The sequence below is a fragment of the Vulpes lagopus genome, chromosome 11, assembly GCF_018345385.1.
Source record: "Vulpes lagopus strain Blue_001 chromosome 11, ASM1834538v1, whole genome shotgun sequence".
In the NCBI taxonomy this organism is placed as follows: Eukaryota; Metazoa; Chordata; class Mammalia; order Carnivora; family Canidae; genus Vulpes; species Vulpes lagopus.
The window spans coordinates 77689678-77716706 of NC_054834.1; the positions used below are offsets into that span (position 1 = coordinate 77689678).

General features: G+C 57.2%; 4 protein-coding genes across 9 annotated transcripts; 3 read left to right on the forward strand and 1 right to left on the reverse strand.

Annotated features, from left to right (window-relative positions):
• Positions 1-1196: 1196 nt before the first annotated feature.
• B3GAT3 (beta-1,3-glucuronyltransferase 3) lies at positions 1197-5911 on the forward strand. Of its 2 annotated transcripts, none has more exons than XM_041774006.1 (5): positions 1197-1478; positions 2618-2792; positions 4185-4545; positions 4741-5045; positions 5400-5911. In XM_041774006.1, the coding sequence occupies exons 1-5, from the start codon at positions 1397-1399 to the stop codon at positions 5437-5439; spliced, it is 963 nt and encodes a 320-aa protein (XP_041629940.1). In that variant the 5' UTR covers positions 1197-1396; the 3' UTR covers positions 5440-5911. The 2 variants fall into 2 exon arrangements, with proteins under 2 accessions (XP_041629940.1, XP_041629939.1); XM_041774005.1 differs by having other exon boundaries at positions 1199-1478; positions 4741-5031.
• A 134-nt stretch (positions 5912-6045) lies between these two features.
• Positions 6046-7861, reverse strand: ROM1 (retinal outer segment membrane protein 1). Its single transcript, XM_041774004.1, has 3 exons — positions 7240-7861; positions 6697-6943; positions 6046-6583 (listed from the first exon to the last, which is right to left on the reverse strand). The coding sequence occupies exons 1-3, from the start codon at positions 7827-7829 to the stop codon at positions 6365-6367; spliced, it is 1056 nt and encodes a 351-aa protein (XP_041629938.1). The 5' UTR covers positions 7830-7861; the 3' UTR covers positions 6046-6364.
• A 262-nt stretch (positions 7862-8123) lies between these two features.
• On the forward strand, positions 8124-17867 carry EML3 (EMAP like 3). 4 transcript variants are annotated; one of them, XM_041773999.1, is made up of 22 exons: positions 8124-8664; positions 9485-9656; positions 9735-9995; positions 10090-10200; positions 11262-11329; positions 11492-11612; positions 11834-12004; positions 12199-12268; positions 12351-12461; positions 12703-12798; positions 13169-13324; positions 13485-13626; positions 14071-14222; positions 14299-14424; positions 14515-14646; positions 15093-15160; positions 15891-15979; positions 16050-16147; positions 16270-16357; positions 16823-16921; positions 17209-17339; positions 17428-17867. In XM_041773999.1, exons 1-22 carry the CDS (start codon positions 8643-8645, stop codon positions 17629-17631), a joined length of 2688 nt encoding a protein of 895 aa, XP_041629933.1. In that variant the 5' UTR covers positions 8124-8642; the 3' UTR covers positions 17632-17867. The 4 variants fall into 4 exon arrangements, with proteins under 4 accessions (XP_041629933.1, XP_041629931.1, XP_041629932.1 ...); XM_041773997.1 differs by having other exon boundaries at positions 8125-8664; positions 11489-11612; XM_041773998.1 differs by having other exon boundaries at positions 8125-8664; positions 9738-9995; positions 11489-11612.
• Positions 17868-18146: 279 nt separating this feature from the next.
• MTA2 (metastasis associated 1 family member 2) lies at positions 18147-26845 on the forward strand. 2 transcript variants are annotated; one of them, XM_041774001.1, is made up of 18 exons: positions 18147-18687; positions 19386-19453; positions 19912-20005; positions 21578-21695; positions 21830-21893; positions 22078-22195; positions 22518-22620; positions 22821-22920; positions 23061-23249; positions 23359-23433; positions 23567-23625; positions 23817-23914; positions 24057-24196; positions 24648-24876; positions 25077-25166; positions 25467-25585; positions 25688-25836; positions 26024-26845. In XM_041774001.1, exons 1-18 carry the CDS (start codon positions 18660-18662, stop codon positions 26187-26189), a joined length of 2007 nt encoding a protein of 668 aa, XP_041629935.1. In that variant the 5' UTR covers positions 18147-18659; the 3' UTR covers positions 26190-26845. The 2 variants fall into 2 exon arrangements, with proteins under 2 accessions (XP_041629935.1, XP_041629937.1); XM_041774003.1 differs by lacking the exon at positions 18147-18687 and adding an exon at positions 18700-19067.
• The last annotated feature ends 184 nt before the right edge of the window (positions 26846-27029 follow it).

A 27029-nucleotide genomic window follows, 5' to 3' on the forward strand; every position in this document is an offset into this window, starting at 1 on the left:
GGGAAATGCTCAGGAAGGCTTGTACCTGAGTAGTTAGGGAATGTGCTCATGGAATTCTCAGCTCAAGAAATATTTCCAGTTAGTTTGCTGGGACGTAGTTCACTCCCTTGGCACCCCACTCCCTACCTCCTATTGTCATCTGTTTAAGAAACGAGGGGCAGGGGATCCCTGGGTGGCGCAGCGGTTTGGCGCCTGCCTTTGGCCCAGGGCGCGATCCTGGAGATCCGGGATCGAATCCCACGTCGGGCTCCCGGTGCATGGAGCCTGCTTCTCCCTCTGCCTGTGTCTCTGCCTCTCTCTCTCTAGCTAGAGTAACTGTGTTCCTATCATAAATAAATAAAAACTTAAAAAAAAAAAAAAAAAAAACGAGGGGGCAGGGGCAGCCGGGGTGGCTCAGCGGTTTAGCGCCGCTTTCAGCCCAGGGCCAGATCCTGGAGATCTGGGATCGAGTCCCACGTCGGGCTTCCTGCATGGGGCCTGCTTCTCCCTCTGCCTGTGTCTCTGCCTCTCTCTCTCTCCCTCTGTGTCTGTCATGAATAAATAAAATCTTAAAAAAAAGGGGGGAGGCAGAGGAGAGGGGCAGGAGGTGTACTGGTTTTGGAGACAGGTACCTAGAAGGCACACAGAAAACTCCATAGTGGCGGTTTCATGTTTTTGTGGACCTTGGTTACTTGTCCGTAAAATGGGGACAATACCACCTGTCTCAGGACTAGAGTGAGGAATGAGTGAGGGACGCCCAGAGCACAGGCCGGGCACAGAGAAGTCCCAGATTTCATTCATTCATGAAACAAGCATTTGTAGCCATGGCGTCCCGTGGCCGACGGATGAATGAATGAAAATGAGGAAATTGGGATCCCCGGGTGGCTCAGCGGTTTAGCACCTGCCTCCGGCCCAGGGCGTGATCCCGGAGTTCCGGGATCGATTTCCGCGTCAGGCTCCCCGCATGAAGCCTGCTTCTCCCTCTGCCTGTCTCTGTCCCTCTCTCTGTGTGTGTCTATGATGAATAAATAAATAATTAAAAAAAAAAAAAGAAATCTGGGTACTGGGACTGGAGACCAAGGGAAAGGTCTCAAAGTCACTCCCACCAGGCGACTGACCGCCCGCCACGCGAGCACGCCACACCGGATGTGACGTCACCGACTCCCGTGGTTCCCAGAACTAGGCAGAGGGACCGGAAATTAACCCGGGGGGCGGGGTGCAGACTGACCGGAAGTGGGCCCGGGCGGGCGCCGCCGGCCCCAGCTCACCGGAGCTGGTGAAGAGGAGCGTGAGGAAGGCGGGACGCGGGGCGGGGCCGCTGCAGGGGCGGGGTCTGCAGGCCGGCGGATGGGGGGCGGGGACCCCCCCTTGGTTCCCCCCGGACCCCGCCTGCTCGGGCGCCGGCGGCCGCACGGCCATGAAGCTGAAGCTGAAGAACGTGTTTCTCGCCTATTTCCTGGTGTCGATCGCAGGCCTCCTCTACGCGCTGGTGCAGCTCGGTGAGCGGGGCGGGGCGGGGGTGCGGCGGACCCGCCTGAGGGCGCCCGCCGCCGCGCAGCCCGCCCTGGGGATGAAGCTCCGCGCAGGCACCCTGCAGCCCGCTCGGCCCTCCGACAGCCCTCTGCCGCCGCCGGGCGCTCTGCTCTCTGTAGCACCTCGGATGAATTGCGGACTCCTTTCCAGAGTCCGCAAGGCCCCGCATGATCCTGTGGCCATCCGCCTTGGCAATCCCCTTACCTTCCCCACTCGCTCGCTCTGCTCCGGCCGCACTGGCTGTGTGACAGTTTCTCGAAAAGCCCACGCGCGTTGCTCTCTCAAGCGCTTAACCTGCACCTTCTGGCTGCAGTGCTTTTCTCCCATTTCTTTCCTGGTCGCCTCTTTCTCATCCTTGAGGTCTCAGCTCAAATGTCACCGCCTCAGAGAGTCCTTCCCCGACCACTTTAGCTAGAGTAACTGCTTTTTCTGGATTCTCTTTTATACTCTATCTTATACGTCTCCTTCGTGGCCCTTATCACAGTTCGTGACAATTTTACTAATTTGTTTCTTTGCTCAGTGCCTGCCTCCTCCACTAAACTGAAAGCTCCATGAAGGCAGGGACCATGTCTGCTTTCCTCCCTGCTGTATCCGCAGCACCTAAGGCTGTGCCTCCCACGAGGAGCATTCAATAAATATTTATCCAATAATGGAATCAATGAATTTTATGAGTCTTTGGTCACACAGCCACGGGAACAGATTGAACTTTGCCTCTTACGCAGATAGACGGCTTAGGGCTTGATCTTCAGGTATTTAAAAGACTGCCCTGTTTCAGGAGATTTAGTTGTTCTTTACATCTCTAGAAGGCAGCAACATGAGGATCAGCAAGTAGAAGGGTTGGAGGCAGATGATCAGCTCAATATCCAAATGAAAGCTGTAACAGATGGACTTGACTGTGGTTGGAGAGGGCTGCTGATTGAGACCATAAGCCCCACCCCGACCCCCCCTACCCACCCCCCACCCCCGAGGCGTGGAAGAGGCTGTTGGGGAAGTTGTCAGGAGATTTCCCCCTACACTGGCTAGGAGTTGAATGAGAACGTTCTGCCCCTTTGGGATGCTCAACATGCTGTGGTTCTCTGCCCCCATCCCTGCTTCCTGGGACCAGGTCAGCCATGTGACTGCCTCCCTCCCCTGCGCGCAGCAGCAGAGCAGCTTCGGCAGAAGGATCTGAGGATTTCCCAGCTGCAAGCTGATCTCCGTCGCCCACCCCCTGCCCCTGCCCAGCCCCCTGAACCTGAGGCCCTGCCTACTATCTATGTTGTTACCCCCACCTATGCCAGGTATGGGGTCTGGTGTACCCAAAGGCCTGCCAGGGCCAGGATGTTGGTGTTGATGGAGTTTGGGGAGGCACTGGGCTAGAGGGTGTTCTGTAGGTGAGGGCATGCCAAATGACAGGATAAAGGAACCACATCTTTCCTCAAAGATTTGTGGGGAAATGACTGTTTCTCTAGTGAAACAGGGGTATGCTATGAAATAGAATACACAGTTCCTAACAAATTTTAAGATAGAATAACAAAGTTTCAAAGAAATGTTGAGCTTACCCATGAATTCACTCTCTCAGGGACCCTTTGGTGAGAAAGTCTGGGGACCACTGGCTAGTTGAAGTAGAAAAGGGCCTGGCCTTACTGTCATACTAGGGTCTAGAAACAGTTACCCCAGCTATGATTTGCGGTATGTTCACTCTCTACCAGCCACTGTGCTAAGTAAGGGCTTTTTTTTTTTTTTTTTTTTTTTAATTAAAATGTAACTTTATTTTGGTACAAACCCCTGGGGAACCTGGTTTTAGGTTTATAGCTAAAGAGCCTGCCAATACCTCAGGGGAATCAAATGGCTGACCCATGGAAGCACAGGCAGCTCTAGACCCTGTCCCCTTCCACACACGCAGCCCCAACCCCATGGCAGGCAGAGCAATTGAGGGATAAATCTAGAAAAGACTGGGCCACACCTTCCCAGTTTCCTGTCTAACCTTAGATAAATCCTCTCCTGGAGAGGAATGAGGCAAAGGGCTCATCTAAATTTCTCATCCTGGAAACCCAGGAAGAGCACCTGGTATTTTAGAAAGTCGTTAAAATTTGCTCTTTAAGGGGAAGCCTGGGTGCCTCAGCAGTTGGGCGTGTTTGCCTTTGGCTCAGGCCGTGATCCTGGAGTGCTGGGATCGAGTCCCACACTGGGCTCCCTGCATGGAACCTGCTTCTCCCTCTGCCTGTGTTTCTGCCTCTCTCTTTCTATGTCTCTCATGAATGAATAAATAAAATCTTAAAAAAAATTTTTGACCTTTAAGACAAAATCGTTGTAAAGTGCTGTTATTCCCATTTTCATAGCCAAGGAAACAGGCTTGGGGAGATCTGACCCATTTCCCTCAGTGTCTCACCTACTAAGTTACAGAGCTGGCATTCAAACCTAGATCTGTCTGATTCCAAAGCCTGTGCCCTTAACTTGTTATAGTCTCCCACAGCCAGAGCCCTGGAGTTGAGGCGGGTGCCAGACATGGGCTGCAGGAGCAGGGCAGGAGAGTGCGGTGTGAAGTTGACAGGCAAGAAGAGGAATTTGGGTATTGGTTGGGCAAATGTTGTGGGGGATACTAGAAGGGGCCCAGGAGAAGCTATGTATACTGGCAGGAGTGAGCAAATGGTCCCGACCCCTTGCCCTCCTCTGTATCTTTTCCCCTGCAGGCTGGTGCAGAAAGCAGAGCTGGTGCGGCTGTCCCAGACACTGAGCCTGGTGCCCCGGCTGCATTGGCTGCTGGTGGAGGATGCTGAGGGCCCCACACCATTGGTCTCAGGGCTGCTGGCTGCCTCGGGCCTCCTCTTCACACACCTGGCGGTCCTCACCCCCAAGGCCCAGCGGCTCAGAGAGGGTGAGCCAGGCTGGGTTCGGCCCCGTGGTGTAGAACAACGCAACAGGGCCCTCGACTGGCTCCGGAGTGGAGGGGGTGCTGTCGGGGGAGAGAAGGACCCCCCGCCAGCCGGCACCCGGGGAGTCGTGTACTTTGCTGATGATGACAACACCTACAGCCGGGAACTCTTTGAGGAGGTGAGCCCTGGGGTGGGGATGGAGAAGGAGGCAGGTGGAGCCAGCTTCACCTATTCCCTTGGTTACTGGTGTTTCTCTGGAAAGATGTTGTGGGAGGATGGGGAGCAGTGGGGCAGAATGAGCCCATTGGCCCTTCCTGCTACTCCCTTGCCCCTGGGCCACCCTGTCTGTTTCTTTTCTCCTGACCTCTCTTAGATGCGCTGGACCCGTGGTGTCTCAGTGTGGCCCGTGGGGCTGGTGGGCGGCCTGCGATTTGAGGGCCCTCAGGTACAGGATGGCCGGGTTGTGGGCTTCCACACGGCATGGGAGCCCAACAGGCCCTTCCCAGTGGATATGGCAGGATTTGCTGTTGCCCTGTCCTTGCTGTTGGCTAAGCCCAATGCCCAGTTTGATGCTACTGCTCCCCGGGGCCACCTGGAGAGCAGTCTCCTGAGTCACCTTGTGGATCCCAAGGACCTGGAGCCCCGGGCAGCTAACTGCACTCGGGTAAGGGGCTGGAGGTGGGTAGAAACCTGGCTCTGGGATATGGAAGGGTGATGGGGAATGTGGAGGAAGGCTTTGGGGAGGAGGGGAAGAACAGTTGTTTGAACAAGGAAGGACCCTGCAGAGCTCACTCAACCTTGCTTACTCCCCTGGAGGGGGAGCTGGGAGCCAGGGAAAGAAATGGTCTCCTGCACTCTGTCACCTGGGTACCCATGTAGCCCAGAGGGGGTAAGGGGAGAAAGCCCTATTTTAGAGGCACTACAGCTCCTGCCCTGCACACTTGAATTTAATGCTATGTGTGTAGAGGCAGCAGTAAGAGAATTCGGGCTATTCTGTGGACCCCAGTTCTAACTGAAATGCTCCCGCAACAGGTCCTGGTGTGGCATACACGGACAGAGAAGCCCAAGATGAAGCAGGAGGAACAGCTACAGCGGCAGGGCCGAGGCTCAGACCCAGCTGTTGAGGTGTGATGGCGGCCCCCCCACCCCCGCCCCTGACTACCACCTCGTCAGGCACGAAGCTGGGGGACTGGGCCCCTGACCAGCCTGGGCGGCAGATTTCCAAATCCTGACCCCTCAGAGCCAAGGGGTGGCTCCTCTGCCCCTTCAGCCCCAGAGCGTGGCCCAGCTGCTTCTCCTCTCCCCCAGCTTGCCATGTGGCACTGCCCACAGGCTGGGGACAAGCGGCCCTTGTGTTGAGCCAGGTCAGCTCGGTCTGGGGTGGGGCAGAAGGACAGACACTCAGGAGGGCTGCTAAGCAACTGGGTAACTTATTGGGGCTAGGCATGGGCTGGGGGGCTGGAGGAGCTGGGCTGGACCCTCCCCACCTGAGCATGTGGATCCCATCCCCCCCCCACCTCCAGAATAAAAGATCATGAGCTGGAGGGGCCTCTGGTTTCCTTTGTAACGCACGTCTGGTTCTTGCATTTGATCCTCGCCAGAGTCAGGACCTGGGAGTCCCGGCTTCTTTATCAGATAGAAATCAGTTCTCCCAGGGCCCTCCACTCTCTTGAAGAGGAAGATCAGTGGTTTCAGTCCAAAAGTTTTATTGAGTCTGTGTGCCAGGAGCAGTCTCCAGCTCTCCCCACGTTGCTCTCCCATTACCCCGTGTGCTTTCTGGTTGTCCGGTGGTTCTGGCCACAGGGGCTAGGCCCCGGACACCTAGTTCTCTTGCTGCTACCAGTCCAGCTCCCTGACTATCCTTAACCCCCCTAATCGCAGGGACTCCCCCATCTGGAGCCTTGGTACAGAGTTGTGAGGTTTTCATTCCTGTCCATCCCTCCCCTCCCCCCTGCCCAGGCCCCCACCCCCCACCCCTCTTCCCAAGCTTCAGGCCACTAGGCCTCAGGTAGACCCTCCTTAGGAGGTTCCTCTTCTGCTGGGGCCTCCTCAGGTGCTGGCCTGTGAGCAACCCCCCCCTGTAGCCATGCTGTTTTCAGCATGTCTTTCAGCCCACTGGGAAACAGATAGCCCTGGGCCTCTCCCTCCCCATCGATGACTCCTCCAAGCCCCTCCAGTGCCGTCTGGAGGTACCGCAGGCCCAGGAGCACCAGAATCTGTGGGGGAGGCAAGGGGGAGGAGGTCAGTGAGGGTCAATAGGTCCCTGGAGCCAGGGGTAGAGGCAATGAGGGGGGCCCAGATGGAGGGGGCCCCCATGTTGCTGACTCACCTGCAACATGAAGGTGACAGTCAGCGTGCTGCCCAGTGTGCTCGCCAAGCTCTGCAGGTGCCCCAGCAGTGCTGCGTGGCATCCTTGTGTCCAGAGGTTTAGGCTGGGCTGACGGGGATCAAAGAGAGGGTGTGCGTGGGGGTCTGAGAGCCGGCTTTGCAGGCAAGGTCTGGGCGAGTGGGGGTTGCAGCAGGAAAAAGGGACACCATCGATCAGATATAGGCCTTCCACGTTGCTCTGGATCCGACTGTAAAGAGAGGGGCAGGGGTGTCAGGATGTCTGGAAATAGAGACCCCGGCGGAGAAGCTGCAGGGCACAGGATTATCTCCATCTTACAGACGACAAAATGGGCCCGGAGCAGTTTGGTCACATGCCGTGGGTCACGCACCTAATAAACAGCAGATCTGCAACCAATTCTCTCAATCACTATGCTCTATTTATTGCCTATGGGGGTGAGGTGGGTTTCAAGGGGGGAGGAGAAGAAGGGAAAGGAGGGGAAGGAGGCCAGCAGGAGCCGGGGGTGGGGAGAGACAGAACACTCACTCAACCACGTCCTGGTCACTGGGATCCAAGTAACGGCTGCTGACCCACTGGACCCCAAACCAATCCTTATATCCGTGCCGCCCACAGCAGTGGTGCCTCAGCTGGAGCTCATCCAACAGCCGTTTGGCATGACAGTGTCCGGGCACCTCTGTGTCTTTATAGTGAGCCAAGGCAGTCCCCAGGCCCTCCTCCAGCCCAGTGTCCAGACTCCCAGGTAAAGCCAGGGTCAGCCCCAGGGCGAAGACCAGAAGACCTCCGCCTGCAGCTGTGCCGGCCACCAGCAGTGGGCCGAGGACCTTTCTCCACGGAGGGTATTGAGCTGCATCCAGACTGGCCCTGCTGGCTCCTGCACCCACCAGGCCTGTCCCCAGAGCCACTGTGCCGGCTGCCAGGGCAACCTGGGGCAGGATGGCAAATGGGCAGGAGGGAGCCAAGAAGGTGCTGAGGTGCCACAGCTGAACCAGGAGGTGCCCGCTACAGAGAAGGGTGAGGCCACCCGCCAACGCCAGCAGCCAGGAGAGGAGCCAGAGCCCCTGTGCCAGACGGATGCGGGGCTGCAGGGGCAGCACCAAGGGCAACACCGGCGCCATCTCCCATCTCTGCCCAAGGGGAAGCAGAGCTGTCGGGGACGAGGGTTGGTGGGGACGGGATGCTGAGTCAGCCCAGCCTGGCTTGAGCTGAGCTAATGCCACCCTGACCCCAATACCCTGGGAATCCGCCCACCCCTAGCCTTAATAACCCGCTGCCCTGGCCCCTGCCAAGCCCCAATTCGAGATGCCTTTGCCTTGCCCCTTAGGGAAAGCCCCGCCCCCGGGCAGAGGGCCCATTTCGTAACCCCGCCCCTGTCCCCTCGCGGAAGTGGGGAGGGGCGGGTCGGCTCTGCCCCTAGGGGCGAAGGGCCGGGTACCGGGACCAGAGAAGACCCCAGGGAGTCCGGGGGCGGGGGATCCCTAAGGACGCGGAGGCCCGGAGGGGGCCCAGGGGTCAGCAAGTGGGCCCTGCCCGGGTCCTGAGCCCCGAAGCCCGGACAGGGAGGGGTTACCACCAGGCGGCCCGGCCTCCCCCAACGTCCCGCCCCCCCCTCCCGCGCTTCCTGGCGGCTCAGCGTCCGGCGCCTGTTTGTGCTGCGGCGCTGGGGCCTGGGACGGCCCCGCCACCGCACCCCCGGGAGCAGAGAGCGGCCCCGGGAGAGTCCGAGGCCCCGGGGGGCCCTGGAGCCTGCCGCCCCCGCCCCACAGCGCCCCCTCCAGGCCCTTTCCCCGCGCCCGACAGCGCCCCCGGGGGGTGGCACGGCAGCCGTGCGCGCGCGCCCCAGGGTGCTTCCCCTTCCCCTCTCCCTGGCCATGGCCCCGGCGGCTTAGAAGCCTCCGCCGCCGCCGCCGCTCGGAGCAAGCCGGGGCCGGATGGACGGGGCCGGGGGGCCCGGTGAGTACGGGGCGGGGCGGGCGGCGTGCCCCTTCCCGGAGCGCCGGCTGGTCGGCCGCTGCCACTGCCCGCCGGGCGTCTGGTGGTGTCCCCGCGTGCTCCTCGGCCTCAGGGCTTCTGAGCATCCTCCACGGTGCCTCAGGTCGCTCTTCCTCGTTATTTGGATCTCCTGCTGTCATTTCCACCTTCCTCAACGTCATCCACTCCCCATGTTACTCTGGGCCCCTTGGTGTTTCTCTGCCCCCCGGTGTTATTATGGGCCTATTCTCCTGGTATTTCGGGTCGTTTTACTTCTGACCCGTTACCCTGGGACCTTCACTATGACTCCGTCTCCACCTATACCCTCCCGGGTCGTTCTTGATCTCTTCTGGTCTTCTGAGCCCTCAGATGACCGTATTCGCGTGTCCCCCTCTTCTTTTGGGCCCCCCTCCCCCTCTGTGTCCCTGCCTTCCCTGGAGAGCTGAGCCTGCTCTAGGGTGGGCAGTCACCCCTGAGCTGCACCAGGCCTCCCTCTGTGGTTCCCACGTTCCAGGGCAGTACTCCATATTTGCCCCCTGGGATTCTATGGTACTCCCTGTCTTTGCGGAGGCTGAGGCAGCAGCAGGAAGGGAGCTTTGCCAGGCTCCCCGCCTGCCCTGCCAGAAGGAGGCCCTTGATCCTCTACCACCCGTCTCCTCCCCTCCCGGCCAGCCTCCAAGCCTGGGGCTGCTTGAAGGGGGCAGTGCTGTCGGACAAATGCGAAGTTGGGGGAAGACAGAAGCCCCTCAGCCCTTTCTTCAGGTGGCCGGTCCATTCTAAGTGCCTCTTGCCCTGTTCCCAGGTGAGGGCCCTGCTCAGGAGGCCCTGCAGTCCTTGAGTCGGCGGCTTCAGGTGCAGGAGAAGGAGATGGAGCTGGTAAAGGCAGCCCTGGCCGAAGCTCTCCGCCTGCTGCGGCTGCAGGCGCCCCCCAACTCCCTGCAGGACTCTGGCACCCTAGCTGCCACAAGGGACAGGTATACACATTGTCACACCCTCTTCCTCTTTCTTCCAGGGACCTCTAGGGGCATCAGGTTGATTCACTGTCTCCCCAGCAGCCCTGCAGCGCCCCCCGGACTGCCACCCCCATGCAGCCCCTCCTTGGTGAGCCGCGGCACCCAGACCGACACAGAGGCAGAGCGGGAGGCATCCCTGGGACCCTCTGGCCTGAGCAATGGGCCCCCGGCCCCACAGGGGGGCAGTGAAGAGCCTAGTGGGACCCAGTCTGAAGGAGGGGGCAGCAGCAGCAGTGGCACTGGCTCCCCTGGCCCCCCGGGGATCCTCAGGCTAACGCAGCCCCCACAGCGCGCTGACACGTAAGTGCCCTGTGGCAGAGGCCAGGAGGGGTGGGAGGGTTGGGGAGCAGGAACAGAGGGAGTGATATTCACCTGCTCACTATGCTCCTACCAGGCCACGGAGAAATTCTTCCTCCTCATCCCCCTCAGAGCGGCCCAGGCAGAAACTCTCCCGGAAGGCAGCTTCCTCAGCCAACCTGTTGTTGCGGTCAGGGAGCACAGAGAGGTGGGCGAGGCTCCCCTCCCCACCTGCCCCCCCCACCCCCAGGCTCAGGCTTTTGACTTTCCACATCCCTCACCTCACTTCCCTGGGTGGGGTGGGGGGACCTCATTGGCCAACAGGAAGAAAGGAACAAGCACCCCTGGGGGGTCTGCTGTGTACCTGGCACTGTGCTAAACTCTCAACCTCCATCTCATTCAGTTCCCACGACATCCTTGGGGGGTAGGTGGTGTCATGCTGTTCATTGTCCAGGTGAGGAAGCAGGCTCAGAGAGGGTAAGTGATTTGTCTGGGGTCACACAGCTAGAGCTAGGATATGAACCCTACTCTTTCCGACTCCAGTTCTGCTGTTTCACTGCGTACCTTCCAAGAGTTTAGGAGGTACCACAAGCTCTCGTGATTTTCATGGATGACTTGCTTTCAGAGTTTCAACCCTACCCCTCACCCCTTAACCCCCTCCCCCTTCCCCCTCATCTACCAGGCTTTATTTCTAGACAGCAAGGGGGAAATCCTAGTGGCTGAGCATGGTTATCTCAGAGTGCGTACAAGCTTCAGGACTCCTGTGTGTTCATTTGAACCCTGTCCTTGGTTTCTTCTTTATTCTCTGAAGAGATGTTGCAGCCATATGGTCTAGTGACAGCTCTCTGTGGAATTCACCTGTTACTTTCCTCTTGAGACATAAAGACATTCTTGCTTTCCTCCCAGATCCCTGAAAGGCAGGGCTGGTGTACATTCTGGATTCACTCTGGTCCCATTTTACAGATGGAGAAATGAAAAGGCCAGCCAGAGGCCTGTGGTCTAGGAGAATGGGCTCCCCGCTGCCATGCCACGCTGCCTCTCACAAACTTTAGGGCTCTGTGCCGAGTGCTCAGCCCCTTCAGCCCAAACTTTCTCATCTCTTACAACGGAGCTGAGAGTCCCTATCTACTCTGGGGCCCTGAATGCTCTGGATGCAGGCTAAAAGGCTGCAGAGGTGTCTGGGTGAACCTCCTTTCCTGTGTCCTGCCCTTCCCCACTTACGTCTCAGGACCTGACCTCATCACTCTGCTCCTCTCTCTTTCCCAACAGCCGTGGAGGGAAAGACCCCCTCTCCAGCCCCGGGGGTCCTGGGTCTCGGAGGAGCAATTATAATTTGGGTATGTACGGAGAAGTCTGGCACGATGGAGTTAGGGTTTGGGCTACAGCCCCAGGAGCTATTTCGGGGGACCTGTGAGGTGTGGTGGGTAGAGTCCTGCTCTGGCTTTCCCGAGAGGGAGGCTGCAGGGTGGTGGTTGACACCCCCCTTTTCTCTGTAGAAGGCATCTCAGTGAAGATGTTCCTTCGCGGCCGCCCCATTACCATGTACATCCCATCTGGCATCCGCAGCCTTGAGGAGCTGCCCAGCGGCCCACCCCCGGAGACCCTCAGCCTTGACTGGGTGTATCCTGCCCCCTCCAGTCCCATGGGGACCCCCTTTCCCATCTTGGGAACCCCCCTTCTTTCTGGCTTCCCCCTGGGTCTGCGGGATCAGGAAGCCATCGGAATCCGCCCCTCCCATCTTCTGCCAGTGGTGCTGCCAGCCAGAAGCTCTTTTGTTGTCCCCACTCTTCCTCACTCTGCCCTCGGTCTGACCCTTTCCTTGACTGTGATCCCCACTCCAGTTATGGGTACAGGGGGCGTGACTCCCGCTCTAATCTGTTTGTGCTGCGCTCTGGGGAGGTGGTCTACTTCATCGCCTGCGTGGTGGTGCTGTACCGGCCTGAGGGAGGCCCAGGGGGTCCTGGAGGTGGTGGCCAGAGACATTACCGGGGCCACACGGACTGCGTTCGATGGTGAGGGGCCCGAGGCCTGGGAGCGGGCAGTTCTGGGTGTGGGGATAGTTAGTGTGGCAGGAACGGGATCTGGGAGAGTACAGAGGAGCAGGAAAGAAGAGTTGCCTTGTTGGTCTGCAAGCATGGAGAAGGGTGTCCTGGGGGGTCTTGGGAGACCAACCCCCTTCCCGAGAGTGTCTCCTCCTTCCACTTAGCCTGGCCGTCCACCCTGATGGTGTCCGTGTAGCCTCAGGACAGACAGCTGGGGTGGATAAAGATGGAAAGGTAAGGCCAAAGTCAAACCCTGGGCAGACGGGAGGAAATTCTAGCCTGGCTGCCCTTCACATCCTGACCTCTTCTCAACCAGCCCCTACAACCTGTGGTTCATGTCTGGGACTCTGAGACACTGCTGAAGCTGCAGGAGATTGGACTGGGGGCCTTCGAGCGGGGTGTAGGAGCCCTGGCCTTTTCAGTGGTGGTGAGCTGGCCCTCGAGCCCCTTGGCCCCCATATTCCTTGACCAGGAACCTCATCCTTGCACTTCACCAGGACGCCTCAGGAGTTCTGGCATTCCTGAACCCAGCCGACTTTCCTGAGAAAGGGACAGGGGTCCACCTCACCTGCCCGCTCAACCCGCGATGGCAGCCTTTGCCTGATGACTGTGAACCCCCAGACCTTGAGGCCTCACTTGGCCCCCCTCGATGTGTCCCCTATTTTCAGGATCAGGGTGCTTTTCTTTGTGTGGTGGATGATTCCAATGAGCACATGCTGTCAGTGTGGGACTGCAGCCGGGGCACAAAGCTGGCTGAGATTAAGGTGAGGAGTCCAGGTGGCCTGGCAGGGCAGTGAGGTTAGGGTGCCCAGAGCAGTAGAGTACAGATAGCTCCAGGCTTCCCCATACATCGACTTCATTTCTGGCTGGGTCACCTGGAGCAAGTCTCATCGCCTCTCTGAGGCTGGGAGAGGGGACTATGGAAATTCTGGCCTCCTGAGTGATCTTGTGTTAGGCATTAGAGTGGTGCTGGCATCATGAGTGACTGGGGGAGGGGGTGGGGGTGCTCTTAGGGAACCAGACTTGTCCTGGGGTTTTGAGACTTCAGCAGACCAGCTGTCAGGATGCAAACTGAAGAGTCAGAGTGTGGGTGCTCAGGGCTTGGGGTAGCTGAATCTAGTATCTTCCCTTCAGAGTACAAATGACTCAGTCTTGGCCGTTGGCTTCAGCCCTCGTGACAGCAGCTGTATTGTCACCAGTGGGAAATCCCACGTCCACTTCTGGAACTGGAGTGGAGGAGCAGGGGTCCCTGGAAACGGGACCCTCACCCGGAAACAGGGCGTCTTTGGGGTGAGGCGTGGATGAGTGTGGGGTAACATGGGAGGACAGGGTAGAGGTGAAAGTATCCATCTGAGTAGTGTAGACCCTAATACTATCCACCTGGCAACGGCATGTGACTTTGTCTTTGCCCTTCCCTTTGACCCCTGCTCTCTGCTTGCCTCTCCCCTAGAAATATAAGAAACCCAAGTTTATCCCTTGCTTTGTGTTCCTCCCGGATGGAGACATTCTCACTGGGGATTCAGAGGGGAACATTCTCACCTGGGGACGGAGCCTCTCAGATTCCAGGACCCCAGGCAGGGGTGGGGCCAAAGGTAAGTGGTGCTTGGGGGTGGCATCTGGGAAGTCTGGTACCCCAGAGGGTCCATGGGAGCAGAGAAGAGGATCCCCCCCTTTTTTTTTAACCACGAGAGTTGATAGTTGTCTGGGACCCCACCGGGGCCCTCCAGGAGGGCATTCTAGAAGGGTAGGGATGCCATGGCAAAGGGGCAGGGCTAGGGGCTACGGAGTCTGCCAGATCCTGGGTTCACATTCCAGTTTTGCTGCTGGGTATTTGGCCTTTAGAAAGTTATCTCAGGTCTTTGAGCCTCCATTGTCCAGTCTGTAAACTGGGTAAAATAATAGCCGAGAATCAGAGACCGTATTCAGTAGGTACTCAGTAGCTGGGAGTTATCATTCTGTTGTGCCGGCCAGGGCTGCTCCAATTCCCCACTTCCCAGCACCCCTATGGCATGACCCACTTGTGACTTTGCCAACAGAGACCTATGGGATTGTGGCACAGGCCCACGCTCACGAAGGTTCCATCTTTGCCCTGTGTCTCCGGCGGGATGGGACTGTGCTGAGTGGTGGTGGCCGGGACCGCCGGCTGGTGCAGTGGGGTCCGGGGTTGGTGGCCCTCCAGGAGGCTGAGGTGAGGCTGGGGTCAAGGGAGGGAGGAGGAAGAGGGTTGGCTAGTGGGACCCTGACCTTCTGACACCATTCCGTAGATTCCTGAACACTTTGGAGCGGTGCGGGCCATTGCTGAGGGCCCGGGCTCTCAACTGCTGGTGGGAACCACAAAGAATGCACTGCTGAGGGGAGATCTGGCTCAGGGCTTCTCCCCTGTCATCCAGGTTGGGGGGCTGAGGGCTCCGGGAGGAGGGGAGGAGGGTGGGAAGAGCTGCTAAGGTAGGGCAGAGGTGACAGCCCATGCTCTGCTGCAGGGCCACACGGATGAGCTCTGGGGGCTCTGCACGCATCCCTTCCAGAACCGTTTCCTCACCTGTGGCCATGACCGGCAGCTCTGCCTGTGGGATGGGGAGGGCCATGCGCTGGCCTGGAGCATTGACCTCAAGGTAGAGCCCTATGTGCCTGGATCCCCAGTGCCACGCCCACCATGGCTTCTGTGGCCGCCACTCCTTTCCCAACATCCCTGTCCCTTCTCCTCAGAGGTAACCAGCTGCACGGGCTACTAAAATCTCCATTCTTCTGTGCAGATACCTCCAGTGCCCCCTAAGCACTGCCCCCTTGCCCCCAAGCTCCCAGACCTCCCCTTGACCCAGCAACAAATGGCAACTCTCCCGCACAGCTTCCCAGCTCAGTTCTGGTTGTTAAGTATTTTGAGTATCGCCTCCTGTAGGCTCCAGTGACACCCTGCCTCCACCCCAGGTCTACTGTCCCTCTCCTCCCCAGCTCATCCTTGGGAGGAGAAGCCTTTGGTGTTACCAACATGAAGAGGTGTCCGTCTGGGAACCTTCACTAGAAAGGCATCTTCTTGAATTCACCTTCTCCCCCCTCCCAGGAGACGGGTCTCTGTGCTGACTTCCACCCCAGTGGGGCAGTTGTAGCCGTGGGACTGAACACAGGGAGGTAAGAGGAGCCAGGATTCCCGGTAGGGGAAAGTAGGAGGTACGGGAAGGGTTCCCGGTAATGGGGTTTGTGGGGGGAGGAGTGTGGCTGCTGCCTGCTCGGGAGCCTCAGCTGCACCTTCCCGCTCCTCAGTGCTTTTCTCTGCAGCCCCCTGCTTCCCCGGCTCTCCTGTGGCAGCTGTCATTACCCTCAACCACTTCCCTCCGAGCCTGGGAGTGTGGAGGAGGTGGCTGCTTAGGATAGAGAAGCGGTGGGGATAGGAGAGGCACAGGAGAGACTAACAAAGGGAAGTGACAGGCTTCCAGACTCCCACAGGTCCTCCTAGTGGGCCCCTCTATTCCCCTCTTAGAGGCATCAGAAGTCCTTCAGCCTTTATCTCTCTAGCCCCTTCCGGATTCCTAGCCTAAGAATGCAGTGGTGGAGGCACCTGGGTGGCTCAATGGGTTAAATACCAACTCTTGATTTCAGCTCAGGTCTTTATCTCAGGGTCGTGGGATCCAGCCCTACGTGGGCTTGCACTGGGCACGGAGCCCTGCTTAAGATTCTCTCTCTGCATCTCCCTCTGCCCCTTCTCCCACTCTCCTTTTTTCAAAAACAAACAATGGACACAGTTGCGGCTTGTCTACATTACAGCCTTTCTGTCCACACCTCTGAGACTCTCCAACTCGCCAGTCCCCACCTTGCCCAGGACAGGTAACCTCTCACCTGCTTTTTACTACTTCCTTTCCAGGTGGCTGGTTTTGGACACAGAGACCAGAGAGATTGTGTCTGACGTCACTGATGGCAATGAGCAGCTCTCAGTGGTCCGGTACAGCCCAGGTGAGAGCCACCCCTACCCTGGACCCAGACCTGTCCCTGGCCCTTCCTCTCTGAGTGACTGTCTTTGTAGATGGGTTGTACCTGGCCATCGGTTCCCATGACAACATGATCTACATCTATAGTGTTTCCAGCGATGGTGCCAAGTCCAACCGCTTTGGCCGCTGTGTGGTGAGGAAGCTGGGGTGGAGGGTGGGGCATTGCCATAGGTCTCTTGAAGGGGTCTAATGTGCTCAGGGGGATCTGCGTACGGGAAATGGCTACATTTTTAGTCTCTTGGCCCTTGCTCCTAGGGTCACTCCAGCTTCATCACTCACCTTGACTGGTCTAAGGATGGGAGTTTCATCATGTCCAATTCTGGGGACTATGAGATACTTTACTGTGAGTGGCAGGAGGGGAGAGCATGGGGAATGGGTCACTGGGTGGGTTTTATTTGTTTGGGGGGCTCCTGGTTGGGAGGGTTGAAGGAGAATCTGTAGGGAACTTCAGGCAGAGAGGGTGTTGGACAGGAAGGTGGAGATGGGATTGAAATGGAGTTGGAATTGCACAACCCCAATGAGGAGAGAGCTGAAAAAATGTACTAGGAAAGATTGTTTTGGACAAGTTTCTCAGGGCAGGTATGGAGGGATTGATCAATGTAGGGAGGAGGAACTGATGAGAAGCCATTAGAACTTCAGCAAGAATTCAGGAAACATATGGGGTTGGGTTCTGCCCTGAGCTGAGGGCTACCTTGGTGACCAGATCACTGGCCACTACCTCAAGCAAGTCTTAACAATCTGCCCTTCCCGATGTCTCCCCGACTGAGGGCAGGGTTAGAGCTGAGCTGGGTGGGCCCCCTCTCCCCAGGGGATGTAGTTGGAGGCTGCAAGCTGCTGAGGAATCGCTATGACAGCCGAGACCGGGAGTGGGCCACCTACACCTGCGTGCTGGGCTTCCATGTCTATGGTGAGCAGGGCCTTTGGAACCATTCGGGAGGGGTGGGGTGCGGTGGGGGGCAAGGTGGAGTCCTCGCTGGGCTCGGCATGCTGGGCATGTGTCAAGGGGTTGGCGTCAAGAAGCGGGCAGATCCAGCCCGGGAGGCCCCTCAGGCCCTGGGCTGTCGGGACTGGCTGGGAAGGATTGCCTGGAACGCGGCCGGTGGGTGGCCGCCCTGCCTGAGCACCAGAACGTGCGTCCCTGGGCCGTGGGTGGGCACGGGGAGGAGGCCGTACTGAGGCTGGCCGCCGTGCTAGGCGTGTGGCCAGACGGCTCAGATGGCACCGACATCAACTCCCTGTGCCGCTCCCATAACGAGCGCGTGGTGGCCGTGGCCGACGACTTCTGCAAAGTGCACCTGTTCCAGTACCCGTGCGCGCGCGCCAAGGTGAGGCCTCGCGGGGCTGGGCTGCTGCGGCCGGGCGGGTCGGGCCCGGGGCCGGCGCCGCCGCAGCTCCGTCTTCGTTCTCGCCCAGGCGCCTAGCCTCGTGTACGGCGGCCACGGCAGCCACGTGACCAGCGTCCGGTTCACGCACGACGACTCGCACCTCATCTCGCTGGGCGGCAAGGACGCCAGCATCTTCCAGTGGCGAGTGCTGGGCGCTGGGGGCGCGGTGCCAGCGCCCGCCACGCCCTCCCGAACCCCCTCGCTGTCCCCTGCCTCCTCTCTCGACGTCTGACCGCTGCGGGCGGGCGCTCACCGGCCCTGCGGCACGGCTCCGCCCCATCCGCAACCCCCGGGACCAGGGGCCGACCTTTCCTGGACTTCGAGACATTCCTGATCGCGCGTTTCCCTGGAGGGGGCGAATGGCACCCCCCGCACACACTGTAGAGACCCGCTGGCCGCGCCGGGCAGCCCCAGCCTGGGCCCTGACTCCCGCCGCCTGCTGAGGGGCAATAAACCAAAAGCAAAGTCGCCTCTCCGTCCTTTTGTGGGGCGCGGCTGGGTGCCTCCGGAGCCCTGTGGGGGTGGCGATGAAGAAAAAGAGGAGTTTGGACAGAGTAGGGGAGCCTAGGCCACTCATGCAAATAATAGGCAAAGCCGCTTGCAAATAACCCGGCGAAGCGCAAAGGCGCGCGAGTCTTTCGTGGCCTCAGGCGGAGATACGGGGGCTCCGGCGAGGATAGAGTTAAGCCCAACTCCTCTCCCGCCCTCGGAGGAGGGGCCGAGCTGCAACGGAAATAACCGAGCGCCCGGCCGGGGTGGCCGGAGGGAGCCGAACCTCTTCCGGAAGCAGCCGATCTCTGGGGTCTCTCTCTCCGACCTGAGCCGAGCGCCGGGCCTTGTTCTCCGGATCAGCCGAAGGTGTTCCGGAAGGAGGCGAACCCCGAGGCGGGCAGGGCAAGCCTTCCCGGCGGCCGGCAGAGCCCAACGTCTGGTGGGGCTCGGCGAGGGCGGAGGTGGGGGAGCCGGAGCCTGGCTCCGGGCCGGCGGGAGCCGAGCTCGTTCCGGAAGAGGCCGAGCGGACCGGCGCTGGCCTCGGCGTCCCGGGCGTGAGGCGGCGGCGGCGGCGGCGGCGGCGACGGCGACAGCGCGGGCCGGGATGAAACGAGACGGCTGAGGTGGCGGAGGTGCCGGCTGCGCGGGACCGACCGAGACTTCCGCGAAGCGCCAGCCCCGCGCTCGGGGCTTCGCCTCGAGCCGAGCCCCGCCACCGCGAGTCTCCCGGACCCCTTTGTGCGGCCGGAGGCGGCGGCGGGAACGGCCATGGCGGCCAACATGTACCGGGTGGGGGGTGAGTACCGGGCGCCGGGGCTGCAGGGTCCGGGGCCGGAGAGGCTCGGCACCCGGCAGCGCGGGTAACCGCGTCTGGCGCGGCGTGGTCCGAGCGCGGACCGGAACCGGAACCGGGAGCACGGGGAGCGAGGGTGCGGGGACCGCGACGCGGCGGGGCTCCGCGGCCTTCGGAGAGGCTGCGGGAGGCCGCGACGGCACTCTCCGGGCTGCGTCGGGGGCCTCCGGGGTCGGGCGGTGGGGCCTGGGAAGGTGGTTCGGCACGAGCTGACAGGGCAGGCAGGGGGCGCGGAGGGCCGAGGCGGCCGCTCTGCTACCTGAGCGGCAGCCGCCAGGAGGTTTCCTCTTCCCGGGCGTTATTGTGCGCCTGGATGCTAAAAGGTGAGGGTCAGCGATTGCTCATTTGGCCGAGACGGGTGCGACTCCATGGCGGAGTTGTAGGGACTGCAGGGGGACCCCCCTGCTTCTTGTTTCTTCCTTAAGGCTCACTTTTGAGGGAAGGATTTGAGATTAGAACTTGGGTGGTGGTGGGGAAACCCCTTGTTTTCTCGTAGTCTCTCCACTTCCACATTTCAGCGTCCTCTCTACCTGGATCCTTATCCCCTTGGTCCTCTCAGGCCTCCTTTCTCTCCCACCCCGGTGCTGTCTTTCCCATCTCCCCCTCTGATCTTCCCGGTGCTTCCCCACCCCCTCCTACAGATTACGTCTATTTTGAGAACTCCTCCAGCAATCCTTACCTGGTTAGACGGATTGAGGAGCTCAACAAGGTGAGTGGAACAGAGAGAGTCCCACCCCTGTCCTGTCTGGCCTCCCCACCGCCCCCTCCGGGAGGGTCTTTTTCTTCTGAGGTCACTAACTTCAGGTGGAAGACGGAGGCGGGGTGGAGGGAAAACCAATCCTATCCTAAGCGCCCATTCATATTCATCCATTCATTCATTCATTCGATGTATTCAGGAAAGGCTTTTGAGAGCTGGGTGGGAACCTTCTATTCTCTCTCTCCTGAGAGAGGGAAAGGGAAAATCTGGAGGATAAAAAGTTTGGAAGTCTGTCCTTAAACGCCAAGTTTTATTCATAATCGCTTGGGTCTTTCTATTTATACTCCTTAGAGATTTATGTACTGTTGTTAGTCTCCTCTTTTTGTGTTTCCACTTTATTTATTTATTTTTTTGTGTGTGTTTCCACTTTAAAATGACCAACTTTAACTGCTGTTTTTTTATCCTCTTAGACTGCAAATGGAAATGTGGAGGCAAAGGTTGTGTGTCTTTTCCGGCGAAGGGACATTTCTAGTAGCCTCAATAGTCTGGCTGATAGCAATGCCAGTGAGTGTCTTTGCACTGCCCCCCCACCCCCGCTCCCCCACCCCATGATCTGAGGCCTGGGCATGTTCCTGCAGGTATTTCCCCTGGTAGCATGCCCAAAGCAGGGGTGTGAGTTTGGGGGTGAGAAATGCCTGGTTTGCGGAGGGAGGCCTGTTTTTACACGTTGGGGTTGGAAGCAGGGTGGAGAGACCATGATAAGGAAAGCCAGAAAATGGCTTGTGTGTGTGTATCTGAATGATGGGTGTAAAAGAGATGATAATATTTAAATAGGGGATGAAGAAGAGCTTTAGAGAAGCAGGACCCTTGGGGGTCAGTTTTGGGTACCTTGGGACAATGGGTAGTGACTGTAAAGGTCAAGGTTGAAAAGGAAGAGAGTGTACTTGGAAGCCTGCATAACAAGGAAGCAGCCTAATTTTGTGATCACGAAGTAATGAGAATACATTGAAGGAAGAGAATGGGAAACTAGGAAACTTTTCTTGCCCTTTTTCCTCTTTCTCACCTCTTCTGTCTTGCTCCACTCCATTTTACATCTTTTTCTTTTGTGTTATCTTCCTTCTCTTCATGCTTTCATTTTCTTTAAAAAAAAAACTATTTCTTTATGTTTTCCTTAGTTTCTTTTTCCTTTCCTGCTTTGGCTTTCTTTCCTCTTCCTCTTGTTCCTCCTTCTGAAATTATTTTCCTTATTTCAGGCAGCTGTGGCCATGAAGGGGTTAACGAAGAGCTAGGCCTACCAAGTTCTCTGGCCCTCTGGGGTTTCCAGCCCCATCTGGCAGGGGCTGACCTTGGCCTTGTCCAATCAGAAGGGGTGGGGGTGTGTGGTCCCCCCCTTGCCTTAGCACTGGGTTTCCGGAGCACACAGGCGAGGGGTGGAGCCTGCTGCACCCCACCCCCCCCTTCTCCCTGAGGTTGGGAACAATGCACCAATGAGCCCGGGCCTGTGGCTCTCCTGCCCCCTCCCGCTTTGGTTGGCCCTCAGCCAAGTTAACCCTTTCCACCAAGGTTTCAGGGCAAAGTTGCAGTGCCTGGGGAGGAAGGCACTGGCGCTGGCTTGAGAGGTACTGTCCTTGGAAGCCCCAGAAACAATCATTAGTCAAGTGGACAGTGAAGAATAGTTAGGACTGCGATATGTATAAGAGCAAAGAGACTCCTGAAATCTGAAAAGAACTAGTAAACACAACCTTGTGTGATGATTTTTCACCTTATTGGGTTTCTGGAACTCAGGCTGGTTTAGCAAGAGAGAGGAGTGTGATATTCTTGCTGGGCCTGAGGTGGGCAGATTTGTGCTTTATGAGTGGCATTTAAGCATTGGCACCTGGGTCTGTGATGGGTTTCTGTGGCATTCTTTGTACTCTTAGCAGTGATTCCCAAGGCATTAGTGATGGGGAGTTGGGAGCACTGTAATGGGGAGAGGGCTAAGTGGGAAGTTTGGCGGGCTTAGGGTCTGAGAGGTAGATGCCTGGGGAATGTGAAAACCAGCTGGAATAGGAAATGTTTTCCCCGGGGTTAGAGTTGCCAGGGTGGCTTCTTTCTGAATTAGTTTCTGACTTGGCTTCTTCCTCCTTCATCTCCCAGGGGAGTTTGAGGAGGAATCAAAGCAGCCAGGGGTGTCAGAGCAGCAGCGACATCAGCTGAAGCACCGGGAGCTTTTTCTTTCTCGGCAATTTGAATCCTTACCAGCCACCCACATACGGTATAGGACAATCAAGGCCACTGTGGCCTGTAGGCACTTCCGTAGAAGCTGGCAAGGGAGGGGGTGGTGTATTGGAGATGCTGTGGAGAGGCAGTGAGGAGCTCACCCAGGGTTTTCTGACTTCTCTTCTGTAGGGGGAAATGCAGTGTGACCCTCCTGAATGAGACTGACATCTTGAGCCAATACTTGGAAAAGGAGGTGAGAAAGAGGTGCTGGAAGAAGAAGGAGGGGGGTGGGTATGTCCCAAGGGGCTAGAGGAAAGTAGAACCATGATGAGGCACAGTTCAACTGACTGACCGCCTGTCTTGGGAACTCTGGATCCTCCTCACCACCCCCCGCCTCTGAGGACTGCTGCCTGCTTACCCTTTCTTCCCATCTCCAGGACTGCTTTTTTTACTCACTGGTGTTTGACCCTGTGCAGAAGACACTTCTAGCTGATCAGGGAGAGATCAGAGTTGGTTGCAAATACCAAGCTGAGATACCAGATCGCTTGGCAGAGGGTAAGCAACAGACCAGACCAGTATGGCTGCTGGGTTATCTAACATGGTAGTGTCTATGAATAGTATGCCGTGGAGTTCTACACTGTATAGTCTTCATGGCTCTCTGCTGTCACCCTGATAGGACAGGACCCTGGGAACCTGAGGCGGGCAGATGGGCACAGTTGGGAAGAGAAGTCTGAAAGTTGAGGTGGTGATAAAAATCCAAGCAGGATTTTATAAAATTTTATAAAATCCAAGGAGGAGCGAAGTGCTATTGTGAGTATCAAAATACTTCCTATCCTCCTTTACCTTTCTCTGATGTTGCCATCTCCCTGTTTCCAAGGAGAATCTGATAATCGGAACCAACAGAAGATGGAGATGAAGGTCTGGGACCCAGACAACCCTCTCACAGACCGGCAGATTGATCAGTTTCTCGTGGTGGCCCGGTGAGGGGTGGGTGGATGGGAAAGATGGGCTGGGGGTGGTGTGGACATCTTGCATCGAATTTGCAGAGGTGGACTTGATTGTTTTGGGGGGAAGTGGTTTTTTTTTTGGCGGGGGTGGCATGGGTGTTTTCCTTATTTGGCTTAGTTCCTCAGCCCAATCATGCCTTCTTTTCCTCTTGGCTTCTCCATCTCTCCCTCAGAGCTGTGGGCACCTTTGCAAGGGCCCTAGATTGTAGCAGTTCCATTCGGCAGCCAAGCCTGCACATGAGTGCAGCTGCAGCTTCCCGAGATATCACCTTGGTGAGCAGATGTGGCTGGGCAGTTGGGCAGGCTGGGCTCTGTGGGGACCTGCAGAGCCTGGGGACAAGAGAGGAGGGGTCTCTGAGGCTGTGGTGTGGAGGGGTTCAGGCCATCAGCATTGTTTCCTATCTTCCTTGTAGTTCCATGCAATGGATACGTTGCAGAGGAACGGCTATGACTTGGCTAAAGCCATGTCGACCCTGGTACCCCAGGGGGGCCCGGTGCTGTGTCGGGATGAGATGGAGGAATGGTCTGCTTCAGAGGCTATGCTGTTTGAGGAGGCTCTGGAGAAGTATGGGAAGGATTTTAATGATATTCGCCAGGACTTTGTAAGTGGATGGGGCTGGGAGGAGAGGTGGAAGAGATTGTCGTCTCTGGTAAGGGAACCAGGACCTGGGACCAGATGCCAGCTCTGCTTTCTTCCCTCTGCCTCCTTAGCTGCCTTGGAAGTCACTTGCCAGCATAGTCCAGTTTTACTACATGTGGAAAACCACAGACCGCTATATTCAGCAGGTATGGGCTGGGCTGGGCTGGGCAGGGCAGGGCAGACTGGACCAGGGACCTCCTTCTCACCTCTGCCTTTGGGAGTTGATGACATCCTCCTGCAGAGATACTTTGATCTTTCTTTTTTTTCCCCTTCCTGCAGAAAAGATTGAAAGCTGCTGAAGCAGACAGCAAACTAAAACAAGTCTATATCCCCACCTAGTAAGTGTGGTAGGTGGGGGAGGTTGGCATGTTTTCTTTTTCTCCCTCCATCTCCCCCAACTCATGCTTTGCTCAGTGACTGGCAGTGGGCAGGAGTCAGGATCAAAGAGTCAAATGTTGATAGAGATGAGATGGAAATGGATTCTCTACCTTGACCAGTTCCTGGTTTCTCCCCACACTGTTCCCATTAGTACTAAGCCAAATCCTAACCAGATCATCTCTGTGGGCTCGAAACCTGGCATGAATGGGGCTGGATTCCAGAAGGGCCTGACTTGTGAGAGCTGCCACAGTGAGTTCCATGGGAGGATTGGGATGTTGTGGCGGGGGGCGGGGGGGTGGGGAGGAGGTGAGGTCCTCTCTGGCCCAAGGACCTGAAGGACTCTCGTGTAGTATTTTTCCCACACTGCCCCCTTCTCTCCATGCTCCTACAGCCACACAGTCTGCCCAGTGGTATGCCTGGGGCCCACCCAACATGCAGTGCCGCCTCTGTGCTTCCTGTTGGATCTACTGGAAGAAATATGGGGGACTGAAGACCCCGACCCAGCTTGAGGGGGCTGCTCGGGGCACAACAGTAAGGAGTGGTGGGGAACAGGCAGGGCAGAGCAGTAAGCATATCGATGTGAGCTTCAGGGGAAGGCCAGAGCACCCAACCCCTTCCATGGTGATGGTTTGATGTGGGTATGGGTGGGGAGGGGGTGCTCCGTGATGGTTGGAGACTGGTAGGTTGGGATGGTGATAAAGAGTTCAGGCAGGAGGGATGCCTGGGTGACTCAGTGGTTGAGCGTCTGCCTTTGGCTCAGGGTGTGATCCCGGGATCGAGTACCACATCAGGCTCCTTACAGGGAGGCTGCTTCTTCCTCTGCCTGTGTCTCTGCCTCTCTCTGTGTGTCTCTCATGAATAAATAAAATCTTATTATGCTAAATAAGATTTCAGGCAGGAATAAATTGCTTTTTGCAGAGAACAGAAAAAAGGGAGCCTCAGTGACCATCTGTGTTCTCCCTTTTTCCCATGTCTCTTTCAGGAGCCACACTCGAGGGGTCATCTCTCTAGACCTGAAGCCCAAAGTCTCTCCCCCTATACGACCAGCGCCAACCGGGCCAAGCTGCTGGCTAAGAACAGGCAAACATTCCTGCTCCAGACCACAAAGCTGACCCGACTGGCCAGACGCATGTGCAGGGACCTGTTACAGCCGAGGAGGGCTGCCCGACGACCCTATGCCCCTATCAATGCCAATGCCATCAAGGCAGAGTGTAAGGGCAGGAGTGGTGGGGTTAGTGGCAGGTCAGGATACTCTGGCTGGAAAGCAGAGCAGAGACCAGTGTTTCTCTGGATGTTTAAAATGACAGGGATACCAGGCCACAGCGCTTGGGTGGGAGAATAGATGTGGCTTCTGGCCATAGGAGAGGCCTGAATAGCGAAGCCCTTTCGAGTTTTCTTCTTTGTTCTTCAGGCTCCATTCGACTTCCTAAGGCTGCAAAGACTCCATTGAAGATTCACCCTCTGGTGCGGCTACCACTGGCAACCATCGTCAAAGATCTGGGTAGGTTAGGGCATGAGGAACCCGTTAGGTGGTTTCAGGCTCACATGGTTTCAGGCTCACGGTCATCCTTTCACCATCAAAGTCCAAAGAGATTTAGTTTAATAGTTTAACAGCTGGTACTTTTGTATGTTAATAATGGTTTTCATAAGCTATCCATAGTGAATGCTAAGATCACACTCAGGTGATCCTTGCTTGCCAGATCCCTCCCACCATCACTGCCTTTGGGGATGCCCAGGGAAACTACATTGAGAAGAAAAAGCATGAAAGTTCTAAGTTTTCTCTTATTTTTTTATCTGGCAGTGGCCCAGGCACCTCTGAAACCAAAAACACCTCGGGGTACCAAGACCCCAATCAACAGAAACCAGCTGACCCAGAACCGGGGTCTGGGGGGTATTATGGTGAAACGGGCCTATGAAACTGTGAGTTAACAGCAGGAGTGGGCAAGGCTGATTGGGTGGGCATTTGTGTCTGATAGGAATCCATGAGTCCACTCTCATTGTGTGCCCCCTCCCCCTTTCCAGATGGCAGGAGCGGGGGTCCCCTTTTCTGCCAATGGAAGGCCTCTTGCCTCAGGGATTCGCTCAAGCTCACAGCCAGTTGCCAAGCGTCAGAAACTAAACCCAGCTGATGCGCCCAATCCTGTGGTGTTTGTGGCCACAAAGGATACCAGGTACAGAGCCCATCATGGGAGGGGCTGAGAAGTTGACAACCCACTTTGGGGGGTAAGGATAATAGTATTGGTGTGGGATGGGGATGTCAGGAAATAATGGGTCCGAAGGCAGAACTGGATTGTGGAACGTGGGGTTTCACCTTGAGAGCCTTAGCCTTCTTTATTCTACTCTCCTTTTCCTGGCCAGGGCCCTGCGGAAGGCTTTGACCCATCTGGAAATGCGGCGAGCTGCCCGCCGACCCAACTTGCCCCTGAAAGTGAAGCCACCACTGATTGCAGTGCGGCCCCCAGTCCCACTGTCTGCACCCCCACATCCTGCCAGCACCAATGAGCCCATTGTCCTGGAGGATTGAGCATCTGTGGGGGAAGGGAGGTGGCTGAAAGCCAGAGGGTGGGTGCCCAGGGCATCCAACCTCCCTTCCCCTCTAGTAGCAAAGGGAATGAGGAGTGAGGGAGGGAGGGTTTGTCCTTGGAGGGGTTGGGCGCCCTCTGGTGTTACCACTTGGAGGCCTGTCCCCTTTCCACATTTTCTCCACTTCTGGTGGTGGAGGGCACACTGCAGGAACTTGACCCACTGTGGGAACCTAACCTGTTTTGGGGGTTAGGACCCACAGTCGTCTTGGACAGTTTTGGGGGGAGGGTTTTTTAATTTTTTAAAAATTTTGCCTCCCTTTGTGAAAACGGGATGGGGAGGGGAAGGGTAAATTGACAGGAGGTGGTGGTAGGGGGAGGGGGGCGTGCACTGCCATGACTGCCATGTCTATCCTTTTTTTTTTTTTTTTTTCCTAATGGGGGTTTCTCTTCCTGTCCGGTGTCCGGACTTTCCTAATTGGAGTTTGAGGCCCCTAAGCTGGCATCAACCCCAACCCATGCTCTCTATTCCTTCCCTTCCTGTGCCCCCTCCGCCTTTTGTACGCCAATTCTCAGAAATAAAGATCTTTTGTCCATTTTTTAACCTCGGATTCTGTAATTGGTTCTTATAGTAACAAATAAAAAGCTGTTTTCTTCAGCTTCTCCTGGCTCAGCTGTTCTCTGCCATGGGTGTGTGTGTGTGTGTGTGTGGGTGTGTGTGTGTGGGGAGGACAGTGACTTAAATTGGAAAAATAAAGGACAACGGGTGATAAAGGAGATACAGATGGGGCTTGCCTGGGAACAGCTTTAGGAGCTAGGCAGCCTGTTCTGGCTAGCTTTCT

Bases quoted from the DNA above. Each gene is read 5' to 3' on its own strand.
- B3GAT3 (XM_041774005.1), top strand. From the start codon at position 1,397: ATGAAGCTGAAGCTGAAGAACGTGTTTCTCGCCTATTTCCTGGTGTCG. The intron at 1,479-2,617 runs GTGAGCGGGGCG...TCCTGGGACCAG, and splicing joins CTACGCGCTGGTGCAGCTCG to GTCAGCCATGTGACTGCCTC. The intron at 5,032-5,399 runs GTAAGGGGCTGG...CTCCCGCAACAG, and splicing joins GGGCAGCTAACTGCACTCGG to GTCCTGGTGTGGCATACACG.
- EML3 (XM_041773997.1), top strand. From the start codon at position 8,643: ATGGACGGGGCCGGGGGGCCCG. The intron at 11,613-11,833 runs GTATCCTGCCCC...TCCCCACTCCAG, and splicing joins ACCCTCAGCCTTGACTGGGT to TTATGGGTACAGGGGGCGTG. The intron at 12,005-12,198 runs GTGAGGGGCCCG...CCTTCCACTTAG, and splicing joins CACACGGACTGCGTTCGATG to CCTGGCCGTCCACCCTGATG.
- MTA2 (XM_041774001.1), top strand. From the start codon at position 18,660: ATGGCGGCCAACATGTACCGGGTGGGGG. The intron at 24,197-24,647 runs GTAAGGAGTGGT...TGTCTCTTTCAG, and splicing joins GGGCTGCTCGGGGCACAACA to GAGCCACACTCGAGGGGTCA. The intron at 25,586-25,687 runs GTGAGTTAACAG...CCCCCTTTCCAG, and splicing joins TGAAACGGGCCTATGAAACT to ATGGCAGGAGCGGGGGTCCC.
- ROM1 (XM_041774004.1), bottom strand. From the start codon at position 7,829: ATGGCGCCGGTGTTGCCCTTGGTGCTGCCCCTGCAGCCCCGCATCCGT. The intron at 6,944-7,239 runs GTGAGTGTTCTG...CTCTCTTTACAG, and splicing joins AGTGACCAGGACGTGGTTGA to TCGGATCCAGAGCAACGTGG. The intron at 6,584-6,696 runs GTGAGTCAGCAA...CCTCCCCCACAG, and splicing joins CTGTCACCTTCATGTTGCAG to ATTCTGGTGCTCCTGGGCCT.